At 32.8% G+C, this 21,789-nt stretch overlaps 1 protein-coding gene across 5 annotated transcripts in view; it reads right to left on the reverse strand.

Annotated features, from left to right (window-relative positions):
* The window catches only part of LOC132738903 (location of vulva defective 1-like), a 176,048-nt gene extending 155,112 nt beyond the window's left edge, over positions 1 to 20,936 (reverse strand). Inside the window, exons 1-6 of one of the 5 annotated variants that reach the window (XM_060726540.1) lie at positions 20,806 to 20,928; positions 17,109 to 17,159; positions 16,367 to 16,672; positions 15,798 to 16,100; positions 15,233 to 15,308; positions 13,223 to 14,171 (exon numbers count right to left, since the gene is read on the reverse strand). In XM_060726540.1, coding sequence (XP_060582523.1) covers positions 13,709 to 14,171; positions 15,233 to 15,308; positions 15,798 to 16,100; positions 16,367 to 16,672; positions 17,109 to 17,159; positions 20,806 to 20,854 — 1,248 coding nt within the window. In that variant the 5' untranslated portion in view covers positions 20,855 to 20,928 and the 3' untranslated portion in view covers positions 13,223 to 13,708. Of the gene's footprint in view, positions 1 to 13,222; positions 14,172 to 15,232; positions 15,309 to 15,782; positions 16,101 to 16,366; positions 16,673 to 17,108; positions 17,160 to 17,469; positions 18,146 to 20,805 lie in introns of those variants that run through there. The other 4 variants (XM_060726515.1, XM_060726531.1, XM_060726548.1 and 1 more) reach the window with 4 other exon arrangements.
* Positions 20,937 to 21,789: the final 853 nt, after the last annotated feature.

Below are 21,789 nucleotides of genomic sequence, written 5' to 3' on the forward strand. Positions count from 1 at the left end.
AGCAAGGAATCTACATCACATTTGATGTGATTAATGCTTCCGAGGGATCACTTTGTTTCCAGAATTTTGCCTGCATGTAAGAGATAAGGTTCTCAACATTAAAGTTGTTACAGAATTGCCAACATAACCTTATGAAACACGGTTTCAGTTGAAATCAGACAGTTTCATAGACGGATTGTAACACTGGTACAAAGCTGTACAAAATAAGCAGAAATCAAGTTAGTTTTTAAGCTTGTTTTCGTTTTATCTTCTATTTATAATTTTTCTTCTAATGAACCTGGGACAGAAAAATGCACATTTGGAGTCTCAGAATGATGTTATAATTAGTAAACGCGCTTGTATAGTCTCTTATAACTTGCAAATTCAACATCCACAAATTTTATTAATTAATTGATTTATTTATTTATTTATTTATTTATATGTTCGATTAATCGATCTATTGTTTGTTCGTTTTTTTGTTTCGTACTAAGTTTTATTACCTCGTGTCTGGAAACGCATGGTGCATCATACTTATTTTACTTATAGCAGAATTCGGATCATGTGACACCGATGAGGTTAGCGCGGCTGTTACGCAAGATTATTTCATAAATGAGACCATGTGAAAAGAATCAAGAATTGGAAAGTCGCCAGGCTTTCATTAATACTTATGTAATAAATGTGCACAGAAAGACAAACATTTATGTCTGCAGAAATAAATAAATCAATGGGATGCAAGCTCTGTGGTATTTTTTGATCATTGAAATCTAAATCGTACTGTATATCTGTATGCATTTTCCTGTATAAGTTTATTTTTATGTTGCCTCGAATGGGATTTGAACCCCAAACCTCTAACACACTAAACGAGAGCGTTACCCCTGCACCATGGAGAGGTTATCCGAAGAAAGCCTGAATAAAATCAAGTAATACTAAATTAAGAACTTCTATTGCATTTCGGGTTTGTAATCCTTATTAATTTCGAGGTATTTTGTTCACGATAAACCTGTTTTTAACATTGATGTAATTTAGCAAAAATCTTCTCGCCAAACAGTCCAACATGTATATATTAAACTACTCGACAGTCAGATTTACTTGTGTAATAAGTACTGATCGATATCGCTAAACATAGCATTTTCATTGATTAAAATTATATTCATCCGCGAAATTTGTGATTGTTTATTTATTGACAATTCTATAATCAAAAGCTTCTTTTCAATTTTGAATACGTTGTAATTTGTCGTGTTGTTGTAACAAAATAAAAATATTTCTTTCTTTTAAATCACTAGTTTTAAGCTGTTTTAAGAACTATTTGAGCTGTGTCACGACAAAACCAACATAGTGCGTTTGCGACCAGCGTGGATCCAGACCAGCCTGCGCATCCGCGCAGTCTGATCAGGATCCATGCTGTTCGCTATCAGTTTCTCTACTTGTTATAGGGTTTGAAAGCGTACAGCATGGCTCCTGATCAGACTGCGCGGATGCACAGGCTGGTATGGATCCATGCTGGTCGCAAACCCATTATGTTGGTTTTGTCGTGTCACGGCTCATTTGTTGTTAGGCTTGTCGTGAACCGCTGTGTCAAGATTGAATGTCAGCTTAGTATTTCAGAAAATTACAAAAGTGAGATATCACTTTTTGAACAGATTCAACAATCATCGTATTTCCAAGACAAGATATAAACATACAATTTAAATACTGTGTGACTATGACCAGCATTTCCTTAAAGCAGCACGCTCCAGGTCTTTGCTCTAGTTTAAATGAAAATTTTGAAAACATATATTTAAGTAAAATAATGTGAAGTGAACAAAGAAAATAATTTACACATGCAAATTACCAAAAAAGGACCAAATATGCAAAACTAGCCCTTGCTGTGTAAGTTACACAGTAGAAATATGGTGAAAAAATCTTAATGCTCGGTCAAGCTTCGGTAATGTCTGTCTTCTTTTCGAGAATTTGTTCTAGAATCGATACGAGGGTCATCTGCTAAGTCCTAAGACGACGGCGTAATAAACGTTAATAGTTATAAATGTTTTACCACAAAAATGTGCGTACATGTAAATAGAGCATTTCTAGTTGTTCTTAGTAAGTATGCCATGTTATATCACACCAAGAAGTGAGAGAATTATTTTTCACGAGCGCGTATCACTGATTATCATCTATTTCACGATTCTTTCCACAACTTAAGAAATGTCATATGCCAAAACTAGCATTTTAAATAAAAGAGTTTATCAGAAATAATTATTGTAAAATAAGACATAATTATTTCAGTTTATTTTTTCCCTTTAAATTTAATACTAAGCAGGACGGGATTTTAACAACTACAAGTGTCTTACACACAATCACTAAGCAGAACAAGTGTCTCTTAATTATATACTCTTATTTAGTGTCCGTTAAATTAAACATTGATACCCACGGGATATAAAATCATCCTTATTCTATTTGCATATAAGTGTTTATTCTGGTTTTCATAATGTATAAATACTTGGAAAAAATCTTGACACTGGAAATAAAATCAAAATAGAAGAATAAATTTATGTAATTATTGTTAAATTACTTTAAGTCAGTGAGTCCTGAAAGTGTTCCTCGTTATAAGGAAAATATATCAAGTGTTACTTAAAAAATGAGTTTCAACTATCATCGCGGTAGAGAAAAATATTAGTGCAGTAATTGTCATTGAATCGAGAAATATGCTTAAAGATCAACATACACAATACATTTATAAGGAAATTTACGGAATCATAAATATAGGCCACAAAAGATCGGCAAAGCTATATTTACAACACTATGAGCGATATTTTCTGAGTAATATGAGATTTATATTACTAGATAGAAACCCAGACTTTCATTTATAAGCATAAACTATAAAAAAGATTTGACAGAGTATTTCTTTCATATCAGTAATCAGTCATGGAGTGCCATATGAGTCGCGTGCTATACAATGGCATGCTTAGGATGACGTTAATTCGCCGTTGTGTATGAAGTTTTAATTTTTATACGTTGATGTACGAAAATAACTATGGGTGTAATGACACATGAAAAATTGTATTATTAATTTAATCAATTAATTTAACGTATTCAGTGATAAAAAATTTACACATCTCTAAAGATTGTTTTCATTTTTTTGTCTCAAAGATATAATGGAATATATAAAGAGTACACGTTTAATTTCGTTATTTCCAAATAGTTATAAGTAAACTCAGTTGACAGGATAAAACAAGTATGTTTTACACTCATTAGAAAGGGCAAATGCACCTTGTTTTGTGTATTTACATCTGTAGTGCGAGCGTTTTAATAAGTCGGATGTTGTTTATAAAGACGGTTTATCGGTGGTTCTACTAAGATGCTCACAAAGACAAACACATAACTATGAATACACGGTCAGTAACGTCAAAATCTGTATAAAATTATCACAAAGACAGACACACCATTATCAATTTAAAGTCGATTTTAAAAATAAGCGTATTATCAAACGGCATAATTATAATTTCGTAAGTGCGAACAGTACATGTAAACTGCTCGTAACTTATGCCCATGCAAACAGGAACACATTGTGTTTTTAATAAGTAAGGTTAATGTTTTGGTTTTATCATATTTTATTGCTATATACATGTATATACAATACAGATACAAATTTCATATGTATTCTAATTTCTTAACAGCAAAAGCAAACGGGTTGGGCCCAAGTTCTTACAACATTAGCGGTCGGCCCTCCCCGGTAGATAATGAAACGAAAAAAACTATATTCAATACTTAATGGCATATGACATAAACATAGTGTATATCATGTATAATTGCTGATGGAATGAATCGTAAGAAACGATTTTTAACAATATACAATAAAGTAATTGAACAGATAGAAATCAACGTTCGTGTATTTCATAAATTTATAAATATGGATGATCCAAGGATTCAGTATCACCTACTCCCCCAACCCCTAAATGTTACGGGTTTCGTTAAGGCTGTTATGTGCATTTACTTTATATTGGGTTTCTTTCATTCTAGTTTTAAATATGTTTAGTGATTCCGCATTACGAATACTAGCATCGAGTGAATTCCAAAGTTCAGTTGCAGAAGGCAAGAAAGATCTATTATACGTTTCAGTACGACGGTTGCATAATTGTTATTATTTCGAAGTGGATAGTTGATGTTTCTGAAACAGTACTTGGGAAGAGATCTTCAAGATAATAAGGGACAAGGCCATTTTTTGCTGTGGAAACAGTGACTTACCTTTTAATTGTACGTCAGTCTGAAAGAGATACCCAGCCGATTTATCGATACAGACCTAGTTAACCCAGTATCGACGCGCGCAGCTTTGTACTGTAATTGTTCAAGTGACTGCTTTTCGTTTAATGTACAACCGTCCCACACTACTAAGGCGTATTCCAAAATCGGACGCATGTAAGAGATGTATATTTTATTCATAGTAGATCGTTTATTAAGTTTGAATTTTAATGCACGCATTGTACTTAAAACTTTTGACGCTGATAACATTATATTTTCGATATTTTCATGCCAATTTAAGATCATGAGAAATAGTCAAACCTATTATTAATACAGTCAATTATTAATTGTTTAAGCCTCTAATATTTGTACAGTTTAATCATTGATACTTTTTAATGAATGCACATATAAGCAGTAAAACACACATTCATGTACATAAATACACAGCAACAAAATCCTGATAAACATGTATACGTCTTTCCATGACAAAAATATATGTATTAACAGTAACGATAACAACATAAAACATATCTCGACCGGTGCATTTAACAATTTCAAATAAAGTTGAATGTTTTTTTGAAACAGACTATAGGTATGGACGCGATACGTGGGCGGATCAGAAAACTATTTTGTAAACAAACATATATTCGCGATAATGCAGTCATGTGACAGACGCTGTTTTATATTACGCGTGATAGGTTTTTAAATGAACTACATCATTCACCATTGACAAAGCAGTTGGTGTCATGGAAAGAAGTAGCACATAATATGATAATTATATACTTCTTAATCACAAATCGGTTTACATGATGTGTGAATAACATCGAAAACGAAACAAAGGATACTTTAACGTAATTTTTTCGTATACTATGTATTAAAATAATAAGACAAACACCAACTAAATCAAAATAAATCATACTATACACAAATTGGAAAACACGTATTTCTAATTATATACATGTGATATCACTATATATATAGAAGTATTAATCAGTTTTCATTCAGAGATTGCTTTCCTCAAAAAACAATCGGACGGTTTGTTTATCAACAACTTAACCCATTACCCGAAGATCATATATATGTACGGGACCAGTTATTCATACAACATGATGATTATGTAAAATATTCGTTTTGTCTGTTTAACTGATAACAATAAAAGTAGCGTACGGTAAACAGGGGCAGTTTGACTAAAACCAGAATAGGTCAGCTCGCTGACTCGTGCATGACAATAAGTACAAATATATATTGGGTATGTACATACGAAGGGCATATCTAAGTGTAGGAGTATTTTTATTTCGGACATTGGTCGTGCACAAAAACACAAAGGATTATACACGAAGTGTACATACTAAGGGCTTATTGAAAGTTTTTTATTTAGGGAGTACTTTTGTACTAGTGTATCGATAAATAAGCTAATAATGGTACTAATATAATTTAGATGGATTATAACATGCTATGTAAGTGACATTGATACATAAGGGGAGACAATCTGACAAATGGTGAGAAAATGACTAAGATTGTCTCGCCTTAATAACATGTAATGATTACATCAATTTAAGTCCATACCACTTGCGTTCGCCGCCGCTGATCTGAGGAATGGATTGCCCCTGCTCCACGCGTTTTCCACTATCTCACGGTGCGTAATCGTTCCGGGCTGATTTGGAATATTTTCCCGTTCCTGAACTGATTTGGATTTTTTTCACCGGATTGATTCAGATAAGATGGATTTTTAGCTTGACAAGGTAAGAAAATACATTTACATCTTTTAGTCTTTGAATATTCTACTTGCACGGAACATTGCAATGGTTAAGGAATTCATATACAACTTTATAAGGTTTTTTAATAGTCTTTTATGAGTTGGAATCGGAAAACAAATTTCATATGTCAGTGAAGTAGTAGCAAACAGTAGCATAAAATTGCCAAAAAAGTCATTATTATATATGATTTTTCAAGAATTCCATGATCAACTAAAGAAAAAAATCATTCCGCGATAATTTAATGGTTTTAGTAAAATGTTTTGTCCAGTAACGAATTTGTCATGCGTATTTTTTGACAACCCTGTAATTTTTTTAGGGCACCGGATTGATTCATATTAAGGGAAAACAAGGCAACGGGCTGATTTTACGCTTAGAGCTCACTACAACTCTTAATCAATCGTCGAATTCTCATGTTTAACAAAGACATTTTTCTATAATCTATGAATTTGTATTAACATAAATACAAATTGTAATTAAGTATTGAAACATTAAAACTATAATTATATTAAATTATATATTAAATATATATACTGTAACGTCAAAAATTATTTTAAAGTTTGCAAATGCCAGTTTGCAAAGTCAAAGCAACATACGTAAATATATGAATGGGATATAACTATATAGTAGTGATGGTAGATTTGATTGATATATCCAGGTAAAAGCATTTTCCTGTTTATAATTTATAGGATATTCCGTTATTAGATTAAGGCATATTCCCACATATTGGTAGCTAAATATTTATGCTGAAATTTCCTTTCAGAAGTAGTAAATCAAAACATGTATATATAGTATATATGATATCACAGTTACGGTTCAAGATTGTTTGGTGTTTTGAGTCTGCTTTTGACACTCACTTAATCCATTAAAACAAATATTTGCAAATGTCATAATCAGATAATTAAATGCCATGACATTAAAATTAACTATCAATGAAATATAGAAGAGCCGAATAAACTTTTTTTCCTATTTTCCAATTCATTTGTAGGTAAACATAACTCGAAATCGAAAACCTTTATGTTCATTTTCTCGACAATTCGCTCCATACATTGATTGTAAATTCGTATGTACATATATAAAAGGAAGCCTTAATACTTTCTATAGAAGCACATTACGGTCATCCATAAACGTTGGTTCCACATGTACCATCGCTACACTTACTATATATTTATATTCCAATTCCTCTGTATAATAAAACACTTTGACAAGACAATGAATCTGCCAATCATTTTATATATAAACGTATGTTGCTTCGACTTTGACTACTGGTATTTGCAACTACATGTATAAGTTATACCTTAAATATGTATATACATCTTGATTTTAAAATTTTAGTGAAGTGCCTCTGTGATTGATTGAGAGTTGCAGTGAGCTTCAAGTCTAAAATCAGCCCGTTGCCTTGTTTTACCTTAATATGAATCAATCCGGTGCCCTAATAAGTCTACAGAGATGTCATAAAAATACGTACTACAAATTTATTACTGGATAAAACATTAAACAAAAACCATTATATCATCGCGGAATGATTTTTTTCTATAGTTGATCATGAAATACCCGGAAAATCATAGATAATAATGACTTTTTGGGCAATTTTATGCTCATGTTTGCTACTTCTTCACTGACATGTGAAATTTGTTTTCCGATTCCAACTCATAAAAGACAATTAAAAAACCTTATAAAGTTGTGTATGAATTCCTTAACCATTGCAATGTTCCGTGCAAGTAGAATATTCAAAGACTAAAAGATGTAAATGTGTTTATTTTATATATTTTCTTACCTTGTCAAGCTAAAAATCCATTTTTTTAATCAACCGGTGCCAATAAATCCAAATCAGTTCAGGAACGGGAAAATATTCCAAATCAGCCCGGAACGATTACGCACCGTGTATCTCGTCCGTCGGATCCGGGAGCAAATAGTCAATGTCATTCATTGATCTAATAGATCGAACTCTGTCTTTTGGATTGTTTTTATACAAAATTCGACCATCTGAGTTCCAGAAACTGTCAGTCTTTTTATCTTTCCTAACTTGGTCCAGCTGTTTTACCATGAACTGTCGTTTTCTTGTTATATCTTCTGTTAAAAAGACTTTGAACCCCGTGGACCTATGATGTTTAAGGTTCGACTTGATTTCAACGAGCGGAATATTCTTACTACCTGCAAGCTTTTATTTTATCCCCCCCCCCTTCCCCGTGTCTCATGTCCCCTTCCCCTGCCTTTTGACATTATGGGCCTTATATTAAATCATTTATTTGTTTTGCTTTAGTTCCTTATAAGTTACTAATTATGTATTCTGATGTAGTGGTTTGCCTGCCCGTACTCTGCCATGTGCCCTGTCCTGTTTTTCTTTGGGGTCCTCCTGGGCTCCTTGCCAATGGCGCTTGTTGCTGGGTCGGGTGGGGGCTGCGTTCATTGAATGCCGCCTTTCCTTGTCGATTTTGTTTATCATATTCTAAAACAGGGCTACCCCTATCATAAATTACGGAAATATTTTACTAAATTTTACAATCGTAACTTTGATTTAATTTCTAAATTCAATAGTGATTTAAAAACTCTTCTGCTACAAGGGATTAGCCAGCCTGCTTTTTATTGCGATGTGATTTACAAACTTCGTAAGATTTTGGGTCATGGTAATTTTTCTGCTGTTTTTACTAAAATCATTAAACGTTTTATTAAAAGAAATTATGACCCTACTATTTTAAGACATACTGCATGTTTAGTGTTCAACCCTTTTACAGTTGGACACTACGCTTTCCTCTTTTGATTGCATCTGACGGACCAAGTGGGAGACTCTATAATGGATAGTTCGTACAGCCCTTTGGGACTGAATTGTCTTAATGTTCGTCTTCTGCCTTGCTTCGTCGGGCCATTGTTAGTGATTTTCTTGTTGCTCTGTCTTCCTTTAGGACATTGAGTACATTTGTTATGGTCATTGGGTTTACTTTTATATGTTTCTACATGATCATTTTAGTGTTTTACTTATTTAAACCTTTTGTAGGCACCTGAGGTCTTCCTCCACCAGTAAAGCTGGAACGTCGCGATATGACCTATACTGTGTCGATGTGACGTAAAACCCAAAACAAAACAAAAAAAAAACAAAAAACCTTTTGTAACCATGACAACTGTTAGAATTTCACTTGGCGGGATTCATTTTATTGACACTGTCTCGTTTATAGGAACATGGTGGGGCTAAGAGCGAGGTTTGGTGCACCATTAACCGGTTTAAATTCTCCAGCAGTCATTATTATGCTGCTGACCGTTCCAAGGCGGCGCCCCACTGTGTTCCTCAGATGAATGTCTAAGTTGTTTCATACTGTTTTGGTGACACTTTTGCTTGTGTCCCTTGTTGTTTTCTCGTCTACGGTAAGTATCTTCCCCATTGCCTCTAGTTTTTATTTCTTTGATTATCACCCCCCTTCCCCCGGTCTCCTGTCCCCTTCCCCTTTGTGGGCCTATCATTATTTTCTTTGAATTCCTAATCAGTTACAAATTATTTATCATTTAATGATTAACCTGTCCGTTGTCTGTCTTTGCCCTGTCCTGTTTTTGTTTTGGGTCCGCCTGGGCTCCTTGCCATTGGTTCTTGTTGCTGGGTCATATGGGGGTTGCGTTCAATGAACGCCGCCTTTCCTTGTTGATCTTGTTTATCATATTCGCCGTAAAACCCTAGTTTTTATTTTCCAGCATTTGAATTTACACAGAATCTGTCCATAGCCGCCACGCACCGGACCTATTATGTTGGACCTCTCTATGTCGTCCACTGATATGGGAGGGGTGACCTTCATAAAATTATTGCAGATATCCAGTACTATTTTGTCAGTGTCTGGCTTGTTGGCAGTCTTAGTATTGGATCCTGGGTTCGAGCCTTGAGGGTTACCAGACGATTTTTTACTGACAGGACTTAAGAGTTGGAATCCCCAGAGGGTAAAAAACCCTGTGGAAGCGAATGAAGGTTTTTCTTCCATATTGCTCCAGATCGTCGAGACTTCTTTCTAGCAAGTCTATTCTCTCATCAGCTTCATGGAGCTCGGAGCGTGATTGACGATTCTTACATCCTAGATCTGCCACAGTTTTCTTTTGATTTTCGTGCTTTTCGTATCAGTTTATCAAACGACGACTCTGATCATCGAGTTTATCACTGATTGGTTTGAGCATTTTGTTAAACACAACCGTTAATGATGGCACAATTGCTGCGGAAATTGCACCCATGACATCTTGGCTGCATACTGCAGATTTTACCAGTTCACTTAGATCAAAAGATTTACATTCAACAATAAAGTTTGTGTCGCCGCATGCATCCGACGAGCTCTATTCTTTCCTTCTTACAGGATTTGGGGAACTTACAGTCTCCATATTGTTCCTTTTTCTACTGACATCAGGTGTCATTTAGTCGTTAGATTGTTTTAAATATTCCATCGTTCACAATATATGTTAATCCAAGGTATGATACAAGTAATAGAACAGATAAATGTTAGCAAAAAAGGTTATTCGTTCACTCGAAGACACAAAGGAAACAACAAAGAAAGTTCGATATATTTATTAAATGTCTATCTATTCCAATATTCTACCAAATATAATCCATTTCCGATTGCATAAAATTATATGATTGATATACCCAGTTTTTATTACTTTTCAAATTATATTATCGATACTTTGATTGATTTATCCAACATTTTTGCTAAGCTCAGATTTTCAGCGACTTACTACGACATCGTGATCTGCAATCCACAAGCGAAATACATCATTTGAAAGTTTTAGTTCCGAAACCTGTTTAGCAAAAACAACAAGTTAACACTGAAAAATACAAAATTTTATATCCAAAATAAAACTACTTTTTTGTTCTTCCAGCACACTACAACGGATGATGTAAAGGAGATGATTTAGGTCATGTGACATTTTCGCTATTTTGCAATGGTATGTGCCTGATCTAGTTTGTCTATATTAGTGTTTTTGCATATTTTAGGCGGGAATGATAAAGGACGACAAAGTCATAAAAAAGTTCAACGCATACAATGGGTCAAGCTTTTCTGTAACAGCGTTCGTGCCATATTCGAGGCGAAAATGTAGGAATGAGGAAGGACGAAGATGCAAAAAAGTTTAACTTTATGCTTTCGCATTTGTCAATTTTTTTTATTGTCAGCTTGACATAAATCAACCACATATCAAAACAGTATGGCAGTAAAAGACAGTTAAATACGTTTTCGTATTTCAGTTCTACTAGGCAACACACTTTTATACCATGAAATGTAAGCATATCAAATGTATACTGAATGCAAGCAATTACATGTAAAAATCTAAAAAAAGGATGCCTTGGAAGCATTAATCTCTCCAAGAAAACGTGAAAATTGCAGACTCGATTTGATTGAGTCTGTACATGAGGGATAATGTAAAAGTTCAACATCCCTCACGACCCCTAGCTCCTGCTTAGCGATACTCAAATGTCAATACTTGAAACACGCTCCCTTCGCTACTCACTAAATACACTCACGTCAGTAAGAAAGTGAGTGATAGTGGAACATTCGACCGATGCGCAGGAGAGTACACTTGTAAGTGCTTGAATCAATGATCCCGAAGGATAAGAAAAACATAACAACACTGAATATATAGCTGTCCAGTATTTTAGGAAATGTAGGTAATTATATATAGGCAAATAATTAGTTTTATAATTAGTGCACTTGAATTGATAACTTTGATCACTTTAAATTCTTATAGGTATTCAGACATAGTAGTGTATCATCTTATGATCATAGACATATTGTATCAGTTTACTCCTGCCTATATATGGCATCATACTTCAACATGATATGCAGGCTTCATAACCTCTGATCCCCTTTCAAAATTCCATTTTGTTTTGTTTCGCCCATTGTTTTCTCGTTTAGGGCACTAGATTTTCATTACTTGGGAACCATACGCCGCTTTAAATGGAATAGCACTACTGTGTCACATAGAAGGTTCCATGATAACCGCCGTATGAACACATCTGCGGATGTTTCTACATTTTACCATTTCATGTTTAAATGTTGAATTCTCCTTATGCCGGTGCTAGGGGCGTGACAGTACCGTACATGAACAGGCTCAATCAAACGGAGTTTGCAACATTTTCAATGTTGACGAGTTGGGCTTTCTTTAGGGTTTCTTATTTTCTCTATTTCATAACGTTTGAGATAAGTTTCATTAACTGCACTGATAAGTGTTCATTAAGGTCATTGCTTCACGCATGGATAGATCACTGCAAATCCTAAAAACCTCTCAAATTAATGGTTATTGGTTTACAATTATACAAGGATTGGGTGTTTATGAAAATACAGTCAGTTTTCTTTTGAAAAATACAAAGATCCATTTTTATGAAGTTGAAGATTTGAAATCGTGAACATGTGAAGTTAAAATCGTAAATCACGAAAATGACCAATAGTTAGAAATAGTTTTCTTCGCCTAAGTTCTCTAATGTAATTTGGTCGGCGACAACTACGGATTTGAGGTAAATAGATCAAATGTTAATGTCACAATTGCATTGACTTCTTTTGGTCAATACTAGTAGATGACCTCTATTTATTTTGATGTCATTAGGTCAAATGTCAAGTTCATCGTGACCTTGACCACTGAAATCTTGTTCGACTGATACCTAACGGTTAAGGTTTCGTTTGTATGTTGGGCATGACTAGAAGAAGAGACCTATCGTCTTTCAGGTCACAATGGCATGGACCAGTGCGACAGAAAATAATACAGATTAATAAAGCGAAGTATTGAAATTAAATACTAACTTTGACCATATGCATTTTTTTTTCATTTTGACGTCATCAACTTACCACTCATCCAAGCCTTCAATTATTTAACTTTTTAGGGGCATTTTCGGTGACTTGTATGAGGCCCCAATCGATTTCGAAGTTGCTATATTGAAGTCACTTGCGCAAGCGATTTTAAGAGTATTTATGTCCACTGGTCGAGGGCTAAGAGTTGATGACTTCTAATCGAGTAACCTCTCTGGCGTGGGTTCGATCCGCGGGAGATGCTTTGGTAGTTAAGCGTGGAGGAAGGTAGTCTAGTACTGGTGTAACTCTCAAGGAACGATGGTTAGGAAACTACCCGCCTATATAACTGAAATACTCTTGATGAGAAAAGGCTTAATTTGAAACAAACAAACAAGACGACAAGAGTTTAAACAGACATATGTTTGTGAACTTTATTAATTATAATACTATTATAATCTGTTATTATTAATGTAACCCTTGGCTTTTTTGAAATATGCATAGATAATTAAAAATGACACTGACACGGCATATAAAGATGTTTCATCAAGACACATTTTAAGTTAATTAAAAAGTTAAATACTTTATTACATTTTTTTTTATTTTACCACGGCAATACAATACTCTTTTTATATTCTCGTCTAGGATACATCTATTATGAAAGATTTTACATTGTTTATGACCTTAAAAGTATTTGTTTTTTTGTATACGACGAAGAGAACAATCTATATACAAGCCGTTATCTCATAGACGTTGTATGACTTAAAGGTAATATAAACATAATGCCGAACTTGGTTTCACCACAGCAGTTTACTAAAAATAGACAGTTATTTACAAAATAATGTTATCATAAGTAACCATTGAAAAGATTTTTGTAATATTTCAAATTAACAATGCAATACAATAGTACAATATTGAAAACATAACACGAAGCTGATTTGACACGATTGGAACATATTTTAAGACATTTCAACGACGTTTTATCATCTTTTATACTGGACTTCCAGTTATATTTTATGTGTCATCAGGCTTGTTTATGATAACATCGTTTGGACTCAAATGATGGTATAAGTTATTCTCCTGAAAATGTTTGGTTGTCGATTTTACAGTACTGTCATATGTAGAACAATCCTCTTCATCCTGGTGAGATGTTTGCTTATCCTGACCAACGATACTTTTAATTGCACTGTATTCTCCTGTGCTAGCTTTAGTTTGCTGATGTGCTGGAAAAGTACCACAGTGATCATAATCTGAATTGCAGTTTAATACATTATCAGACAGGTTCTTGTTTTCTGAACATGTTGGAACCTCGATAGCATGTACATTATATTCTATTTGGTTGTATAAACTTTCCGTGCTTTGTTCTATTATGCGCGTCTCACCAATATTTTTGTTCCTTGGACTTTCTGTCACCACCTGACTATCAGCTAGATTTGTTTGTCCAGTTGATCCATCTTTCATCTGTGTTTTTCTAATTCTGTAATAAAATAAATGTTATGGTCCCCTTCTAATAGGATAATAATCCTATAAAAGTCCCTTCTTACACAAACGATTATTGTTTGTAGTTAAAGATATATATGCTCAAATATGATATTTGATACATGACAACTGCTATACACTCTCTTTTTTAAATGTAAAATAAAGATCATTTAAGTTCACACAGAGAAAATATTTTCGTACGTTTTAAATGCTACACACTATTTGTAAACACAGTGTGAATACATAGTTTCAATAAAAAAAACTGGCAATTTTGTAAATAAGAACCAAATTAAATATACCTGTAAAAGAGAATGCAGATTCCCAATCATAGTATGTGCACTTTTTATACATATTTAATGTTCACTTAGACATGGCATACAATATATCACAACAAGAAAAGTATTTAACCAAAAGATTGGCACAGTACATCGACCATAATTAATATTAGAAGTCTCTCAAAGCATCTTAATTCACTTGATATCTAACCTTCTTTTTCAAATCCCCGTGCCCCCCCCCCCTTCTCTTAATCACAATTTGTACAAATTTACCAATTGTGTCTGTTAAGGCATTCACATTACATGGATATTTATATAAAATATTTCTTATAAATAAAATGTTGATAGTGTTTAAAGTGACTAAGTACACATATTTATGAAAATAGTTTGTTTTGGAACAATTTGTTATCTTTATATTTAAAGAATATACACAATTTACACAAGTATATAACACTTAACAACACCTTCCATATGTAATTATTTCGTGGTTTGTTGCCACGTATATATATTATCAACCTAATTATTTATAGTAGTGAAGTCATTCCATTATGGGTAAAATCTCTTTAAAAGATATCATTCAGAATAAAAGGTTACTTAACCGTGAGTTACCTAAAGAAGAAAACAGTTTAAATATATATAGTGATAACACTTAAAACCTTTACATCCTATTGGGTATATAAGTATCTTTATTTAAATTTGATAAAACACGGGAAGGAAAGGACACATGACAAAGTTGCCCGAATTTATGAATAACGTAGTATTTATATAGAAATATTCAACATACCTTTTGCAGAAAAACATGCCAAGAAAGCCAATTGCTAAACCAAATCCAAGTCCCAATAATCCGGACACCATAGGAACTGAAACAAATATGTTCAAACTTTTAAGCTCATTGATATATGTAGAGGAATGTTATATACCTCTGTTTGTGTCCTATTTCAAACACAAAAAGCAAGGTCTAAATAAACAAAATCATTTGACTGTAAAGATCGGGCAGCAAACATGTAAACAATGGCAATTTTATCTGTTTATTGTTTGAGCTAATATATTTTCTGCTAAAGACTACTCTGTAATAATTGTTGGATGACAAAATTCAAAATCAACGTTTTCATGTATTTCACATGGCATGTCACATGGCATTTGCTTAACAAAAGTTGCTATTAATCATATACATATATTATATACATGTATTGTAATTAATAAGTAATGCCGTTTCTTTTTATTAAAAAAATGTGTTAAACATATTAATTTGGAGTCTTGACATTAACTGATAATAATCATCTGCGATTTTTTAATTTGAATGACACATTGTATTTCAGTTTGTTAGAATATACCTAAAATGCCATTACTTCCTTTGTCTGTTGAATTTTCAGGATCGACTTTTGTTTGAGCAGTTGACTTCTGTTTTTGTGTTGACAATGTATGATATTTAGATGATGATGAAAGAGAAGACATTGTTTCAGTCACCTGACTTGTTAAATTTGAAACTGGTACCGTTTCTGTTGTTGATTCTGTTGTTGATTCTGTTGTTGATTCTGTTGTTGATTCTGTTGTTGTTGGTGTTGTTGTTGGTGTTGTTGTTGGTGTTGTTGTTGTTGTTGTAACAACTTTTTTGCAATGAATACTGAAAGTGGCTTCTTGATTTAAGTTTTCTAAAAAGAAAATAAGTCTTAAAAGTGATTTAAAGCTTATTTGTTATGCTTAATGTTTGGCCATCTCAAGATTTAAAGTTAAAAAACACACGCACGCACGCACCCACCACACGCACGCGCACGCACGCACACACACGCACACACACAACCTACCTAAAACATATAACAAGAATCATTGAATGATAACGGTTTGGAGGGTTATGTTCAATTTAAAATCAATATCTACAATGTATCAAAATGATCTGTAATGTATATGCGGTACATACTTTGATAGATGGCGAGACAAGCTCCCTCTTGTTCCCGAGTTATATTAGTAATAAACATAAGCTTAGTGTTTTCCTCGATACGTAATTTATGTGAGCTAGTTATTTTATCAAGAACTCTTCCTTTTATTTCAAATTTCAATGGTGACCCTTGAGTGATATTTCTCATTTTGAACACCAAAAAAGCGTTGTGACTAATCCGTGATATGTGACATTCACAAGATGTGTTTCTTAATTTAGGAGCATCGAGAGTATCAATATAAGCAGTCGTTGTATCATTCATCCAGTCCTCTGTACATATTCTCAAAACTGTAAGGAAAATTAATATGATTATTTTATCACAATATGTGCTTTATTATAAATGTTCAAGTTTATGGATATTAAACAAAGTATTTTATAATAACGAGGTAGCAAATATAAGAAAATAACAGAGATGAATCATTTTCCAAATCTTTCAGTTTTATCAGAAGGTGGTGTATATCATAGAAGAGCAGTTTTCTATACTAGACATTTAGCTGTTTAATTTCGATTTCAAATCTTAAATATGGCTGTCATGTTTCACAACTTCTACGCTTTTTGAGTTTGCTTTTAAATGCATTTTAATGTTTATGTATCAGCATCCTGATTATTTTAAAATAAAACAATGATGTTAAAATCAATTTAAATGTATCTTATTAAACGTTTGAAACATAAACGTTTTTCTTTCTAGATTAGACAAACTGTTAACATAATATATTCTACTTACTCTGTGTACTCTCGGGCCCGCTACAGAATCCTTCTGGGAAACTATGTGAGTCTGTCAAATGTAATTGTTTAACAATATTAAGCTCTTTCATTATAATTCAACTGTATTGAAACAACACATCAGGCTTATAACAAGTGTAAACAATATTTTTACAGGTAGCTGCCATATAATTAAACTTAATGATGGTACACTTTACTTTTTAACCTGTTGATTTTAATTATTCTACAAGATTTCATGTTATTGATCAAATAAAACATATTCATTTAATGAAAAAAGTAAACAATTTAGATAATAAGATTCAAAAGATGAAACAATACAAACATGTACATTTGCATTTAAAATTAGCATGTAATGAACTTACTGTACATGATAAACAAAATGATAAACGCTAACAATTGAAGAAAATACATGTTTCAAAATGATTTATGGTATCCTTGTCAAACACCATCACAAGTGAAGTATTGATATAAATTGATGCAAATATATCTATATTGTTAATTATTCAAATAGATGTTTGAATACTATGGCCCTGATATTATCTCTAGTATATTGCATTATAAATCTTTCAATACTAATAATATTTAAGTGTCTCGTTTATGTAAGTGGGAGAGGGGGCGAGTGAAAAGATAAGTAAATCGTGCGTGATGAAAGTGTTAGCTCGTGACTGCGTAGGTACATATGTATTGTGATGATGTGGCTTATCTGCGTTAAATATGTGAGTGGGTATGTGAATGAGTAGTTGAGTTGAGTGAATGAACGAGTACGTAATGGGAGTGAGTTAATGAGTTAGAGAATAAGTCTATTTGTAAGGTAAGTCTGTAAATGTCAGTGATATAGGTTTGTTTGTGTGTATGTTATTGAGTAAAGTCAGTAAAAAATGACTGAACGACATAAGTGGCTATAAGATTGCCAGTAAATAAATTAGTGTGTATGCGAGAGAGTGGGTGAATGAACGAGTGGGTAAGTGATTGAAAAGGAAGGGAAGTGAATGAGTGAACGAATAGTCAGTCAGTGAGTCTGCGAACATTTGTAAGCGTGAGTGATGAGTCAATGCGTGAGTGAGGTCAATAACTTCTGGGTGAGTGACTAAGAGTTGAGGTTACGAATGAGTAATGCTAGTAGTATAAGTTAATGGCAAGTAAGGTTTATAGGAAGATTATTGGCAACAAGCTTTGCCATCAAAAATTTAATTTTTGGTGAGAGGCTAAGTAATGAAAATTGTCTACAGAGGGCAATGAAATAGACTAGTAAGCGGATAATTCAAGAGGTGATACATAATCAATTATTGATTACATTGTGATAAATTAACTTCTGCATCACTAAACATATTAAATATATGAAGCATATTTTATAATATGCAGAATCCTATTTAGCTTTGAAAAACGCAATGCTTTAAAAATACACAAGTAATTGAAAATGTTATGTTGATAAACAAACGAAATTTATTTGTCCTACACTAAAAATCTTAGCATATTATCATGGTTTAACAGCTTAAATTTTTATAAAACAGTTAACGAAGACATGGATTTTCCTGACTGAAAAGTATTAAATATTTCAAAATCTACTTTTAGTGTTAGAGTTATGAGTGTTTACAGTAGAAATTATCATCCCTCAGCAAATAGAAATTTTACTGTAGCTCAGTTCATATGTACTTTTTAAGCAATTGTAAACCGCTTTTAATTTTATAAACCAGTCTTGTTCTAAGAATACACTTATTTAGTCTTTATATAATTTACAGTAGAAATGTTTATGAAAATATATCTTAGCAATTGTGACTTTTTTTCCTGATATAAAGACATTGAATTTATTAAGATTTGCTAGGGTTGTTCCAGGAAATCGTGGACAGTTTCGATCTTAAAGGATATACCCAACATATCAATGTCAAATTTAAGGTTGTTTAAATAAATATATCCACAGCAAAATTTCAAAATAACAGAGTAAAAAGTGAACGATGAAAGTAAAATGGACATGAATGTCATGTATGTCACATGTATTAGTGCGTTTTCAACCTTTATTTATATTTGCTTAACACAAATTGCTAGTAAGCTTGCAGGTATACATATTCTAACATATAATTAATACTGTTGTTTTTATATATAGTAACAACATCTAGGGTATTTTACTGCAATTATGGCAAGATTTAGGTCATTATGCAGTTTTGGCAGCCTTGCGACTCGAATTTATTTTTCAACAAACCCCATGGGCTGGACCAATTTTGACCCTAGGACTTTTATTTGAAGACATTTAGGACACACACTAGAAGAAGAGTTTTCACGTTTTTACTTTTGGTTACCGTGGCAACCAGAATTTAGCAAGTTTTAAAACGCTTCAATCCAGGAACATTCCCAGCTCATATCAGCCTATTAGTATATGAGGATACATGTATGTTGTTTTAAGAAATGTTTGACACGATTAACGACGCACGTCCCAAAAAGCTCACCCTTAAAACTTTGCGCTCAGATGATTTAAAAATAATACTATTTTGCGTTAAAAGAGTAAAGAGTTCCGGATGAAAATATCTATGGTGTTACCTTAAGTAGGTTTTTAACCATTCAACAATGATTTTGTGCATACGGAAATATAATATCATATTTCCTCCATACATGCATTTTTGGAAAATTTAACCAATAATTTTTGATGCAGAAATAAAACTTTATATACATTTGAAACATGTCTTTACTTTTTCTCGACTTGCTTTTTAATGCTTTTTTATCTATATGTATGCTTATCCTGATTCTGTAACTATAATCTATTGATGTTAAAATGAACATTCATATATCGTATAATCGCATGGTTTGGAGATTTTTCTTTGCTCTTTCTAACCCCTCATATTAAGTACTCCTTCAATGAGGATTTGATAAGGATTTGAAACCTGTGTAGATATAAAACAGTGCTCATTTTCTCCTCAATTCATATCGGAAAAAACTGATTCATTATATATAGCTTTAGGGCAGCTTACGATAGCATTAGTTAGTAATGGTTCATTTTTAAATTTTATTTATTTTATTTATCTTTTTTGTTGGGAGGTGTACCTTTCAAACATTTTTTCATCATTTACTTTTTATTTATTGCTGACCTCTGTTTCAAAAAATAATTAAATTGCGATAAAACAGTTAAAATATAGGAAACGAGTTTGTCACGAAGGTATAACACTGACTGCGGAGACATTGATGGATGTGTTTTTGGTATGACAGCAGGCCAGTGTTATTATGTAAACGTTTGAAACCATACTTACTAGATTATTTAATTCTATGAATCTCCACATACCGTTCACAAATATTCTACTTACCCGATGTTTTTTCATTACTTCCACAAAATTCTTCCTGGAGACTTTGTGATAAAATAAATTTTAAACAATATCAAGCACTCATATTTATGTCAATGATATTGTAGTCATCTCAAGATACCAAATATTTAAATAACAAAAGAATATGATCTACAGGGAATACTAGTATAGCTGCTGTATCATTGCCATTAATTATCCATGATGTAAATGGATTTTTTTTCAATAGATCCTAAAGAAAAAGTAATCTTATTAATCAAGTATCACATGAATATTTCATAAAAATATAAACACCCCCTTTATCTGATAAACGTCTTTATATTAAGATCATAATCTTGATATGAGAACAAAATACAGATCTATAAATAAAAGAAATGTAAATTTCCATATAAAATTATCATCAAATAAACTTACCATACAGGAATAACAAAATGTTAAACGCTAACAAATGAAGAAAATACATGTTTAAAAATGTATTAATGCTATCCTTGTCAACCACTATCACAAATGAAACCCATTGTATATATGTGTATATATAAATTTAGACTTCACTACGGATGTAAAAATGGTTTTGATACAAGAGCTTTGTGTTGTTCCTGAATTTCAACTGATGCAGTTATATTCATATTGTTTAAGTGGCATTATGTACATTCAGAGGAATAAAGTGAGTGAACAGATAAAAATCAAAATAAGTTGCATTTTGCCATCATTCCTTTCAATTTTAAAATTCATTTCACATATACAATAAATAGCACAGATTGACCAAGAAAATTTCTTTTAATACCTTTAACGTTCAATATATAAAAGAGAATTGGGAAGTCATTTTATATTTAAGGCAGATTTTATTTTTTTATTGTAAACATTTATCAATATCAACTGTTGGTAAATCACCATTGTAACAGCCAATCCTTCATAATATTTGGTCAATTTAGGTCAACTTGACAATGTAAAATTATCATAATATCAGTTTAACTTCCTTCAATGTTTCGGCTCGAATACATGTACATGTTCAATTATCATTACCGTAGTGTAATATATATTGCATTATACATCTTCCTAGAATATTTAAGTGTCTCTTCAGGTTTTCGCAGTATATGTAAGTTGGAGAGTGGTTAAGTGAGGGAGAGAATGAGTGAGTAGGGAAGTGAGTGAGTGAGTGAGTGAGTGGGTGAGTGAGTGAGTGAGTGAGTGAGTGAGTGAGTGAGTGAGTGAGTGAGTGAGTGAGTGAGTGAGTGAGTGAGTGAGTGAGTGAGTGAGTGAGTGAGTGAGTGAGTGAGTGAGTGAGTGAGTGAGTGAGTGAGTGAGTGAGTGAGTGATGAAAAGTCTTACAAGTAACAAGAGTTGGTATGTGAAATAGTACGTGATTTGAAATGTGGTCAGGTGTGTGAAAGAGTTATA

The sequence above is a fragment of the Ruditapes philippinarum genome, unplaced genomic scaffold (assembly GCF_026571515.1).
Source record: "Ruditapes philippinarum isolate M1 unplaced genomic scaffold, ASM2657151v2 ctg670_1_1_1_1, whole genome shotgun sequence".
NCBI lineage: Eukaryota > Metazoa > Mollusca > Bivalvia > Venerida > Veneridae > Ruditapes > Ruditapes philippinarum.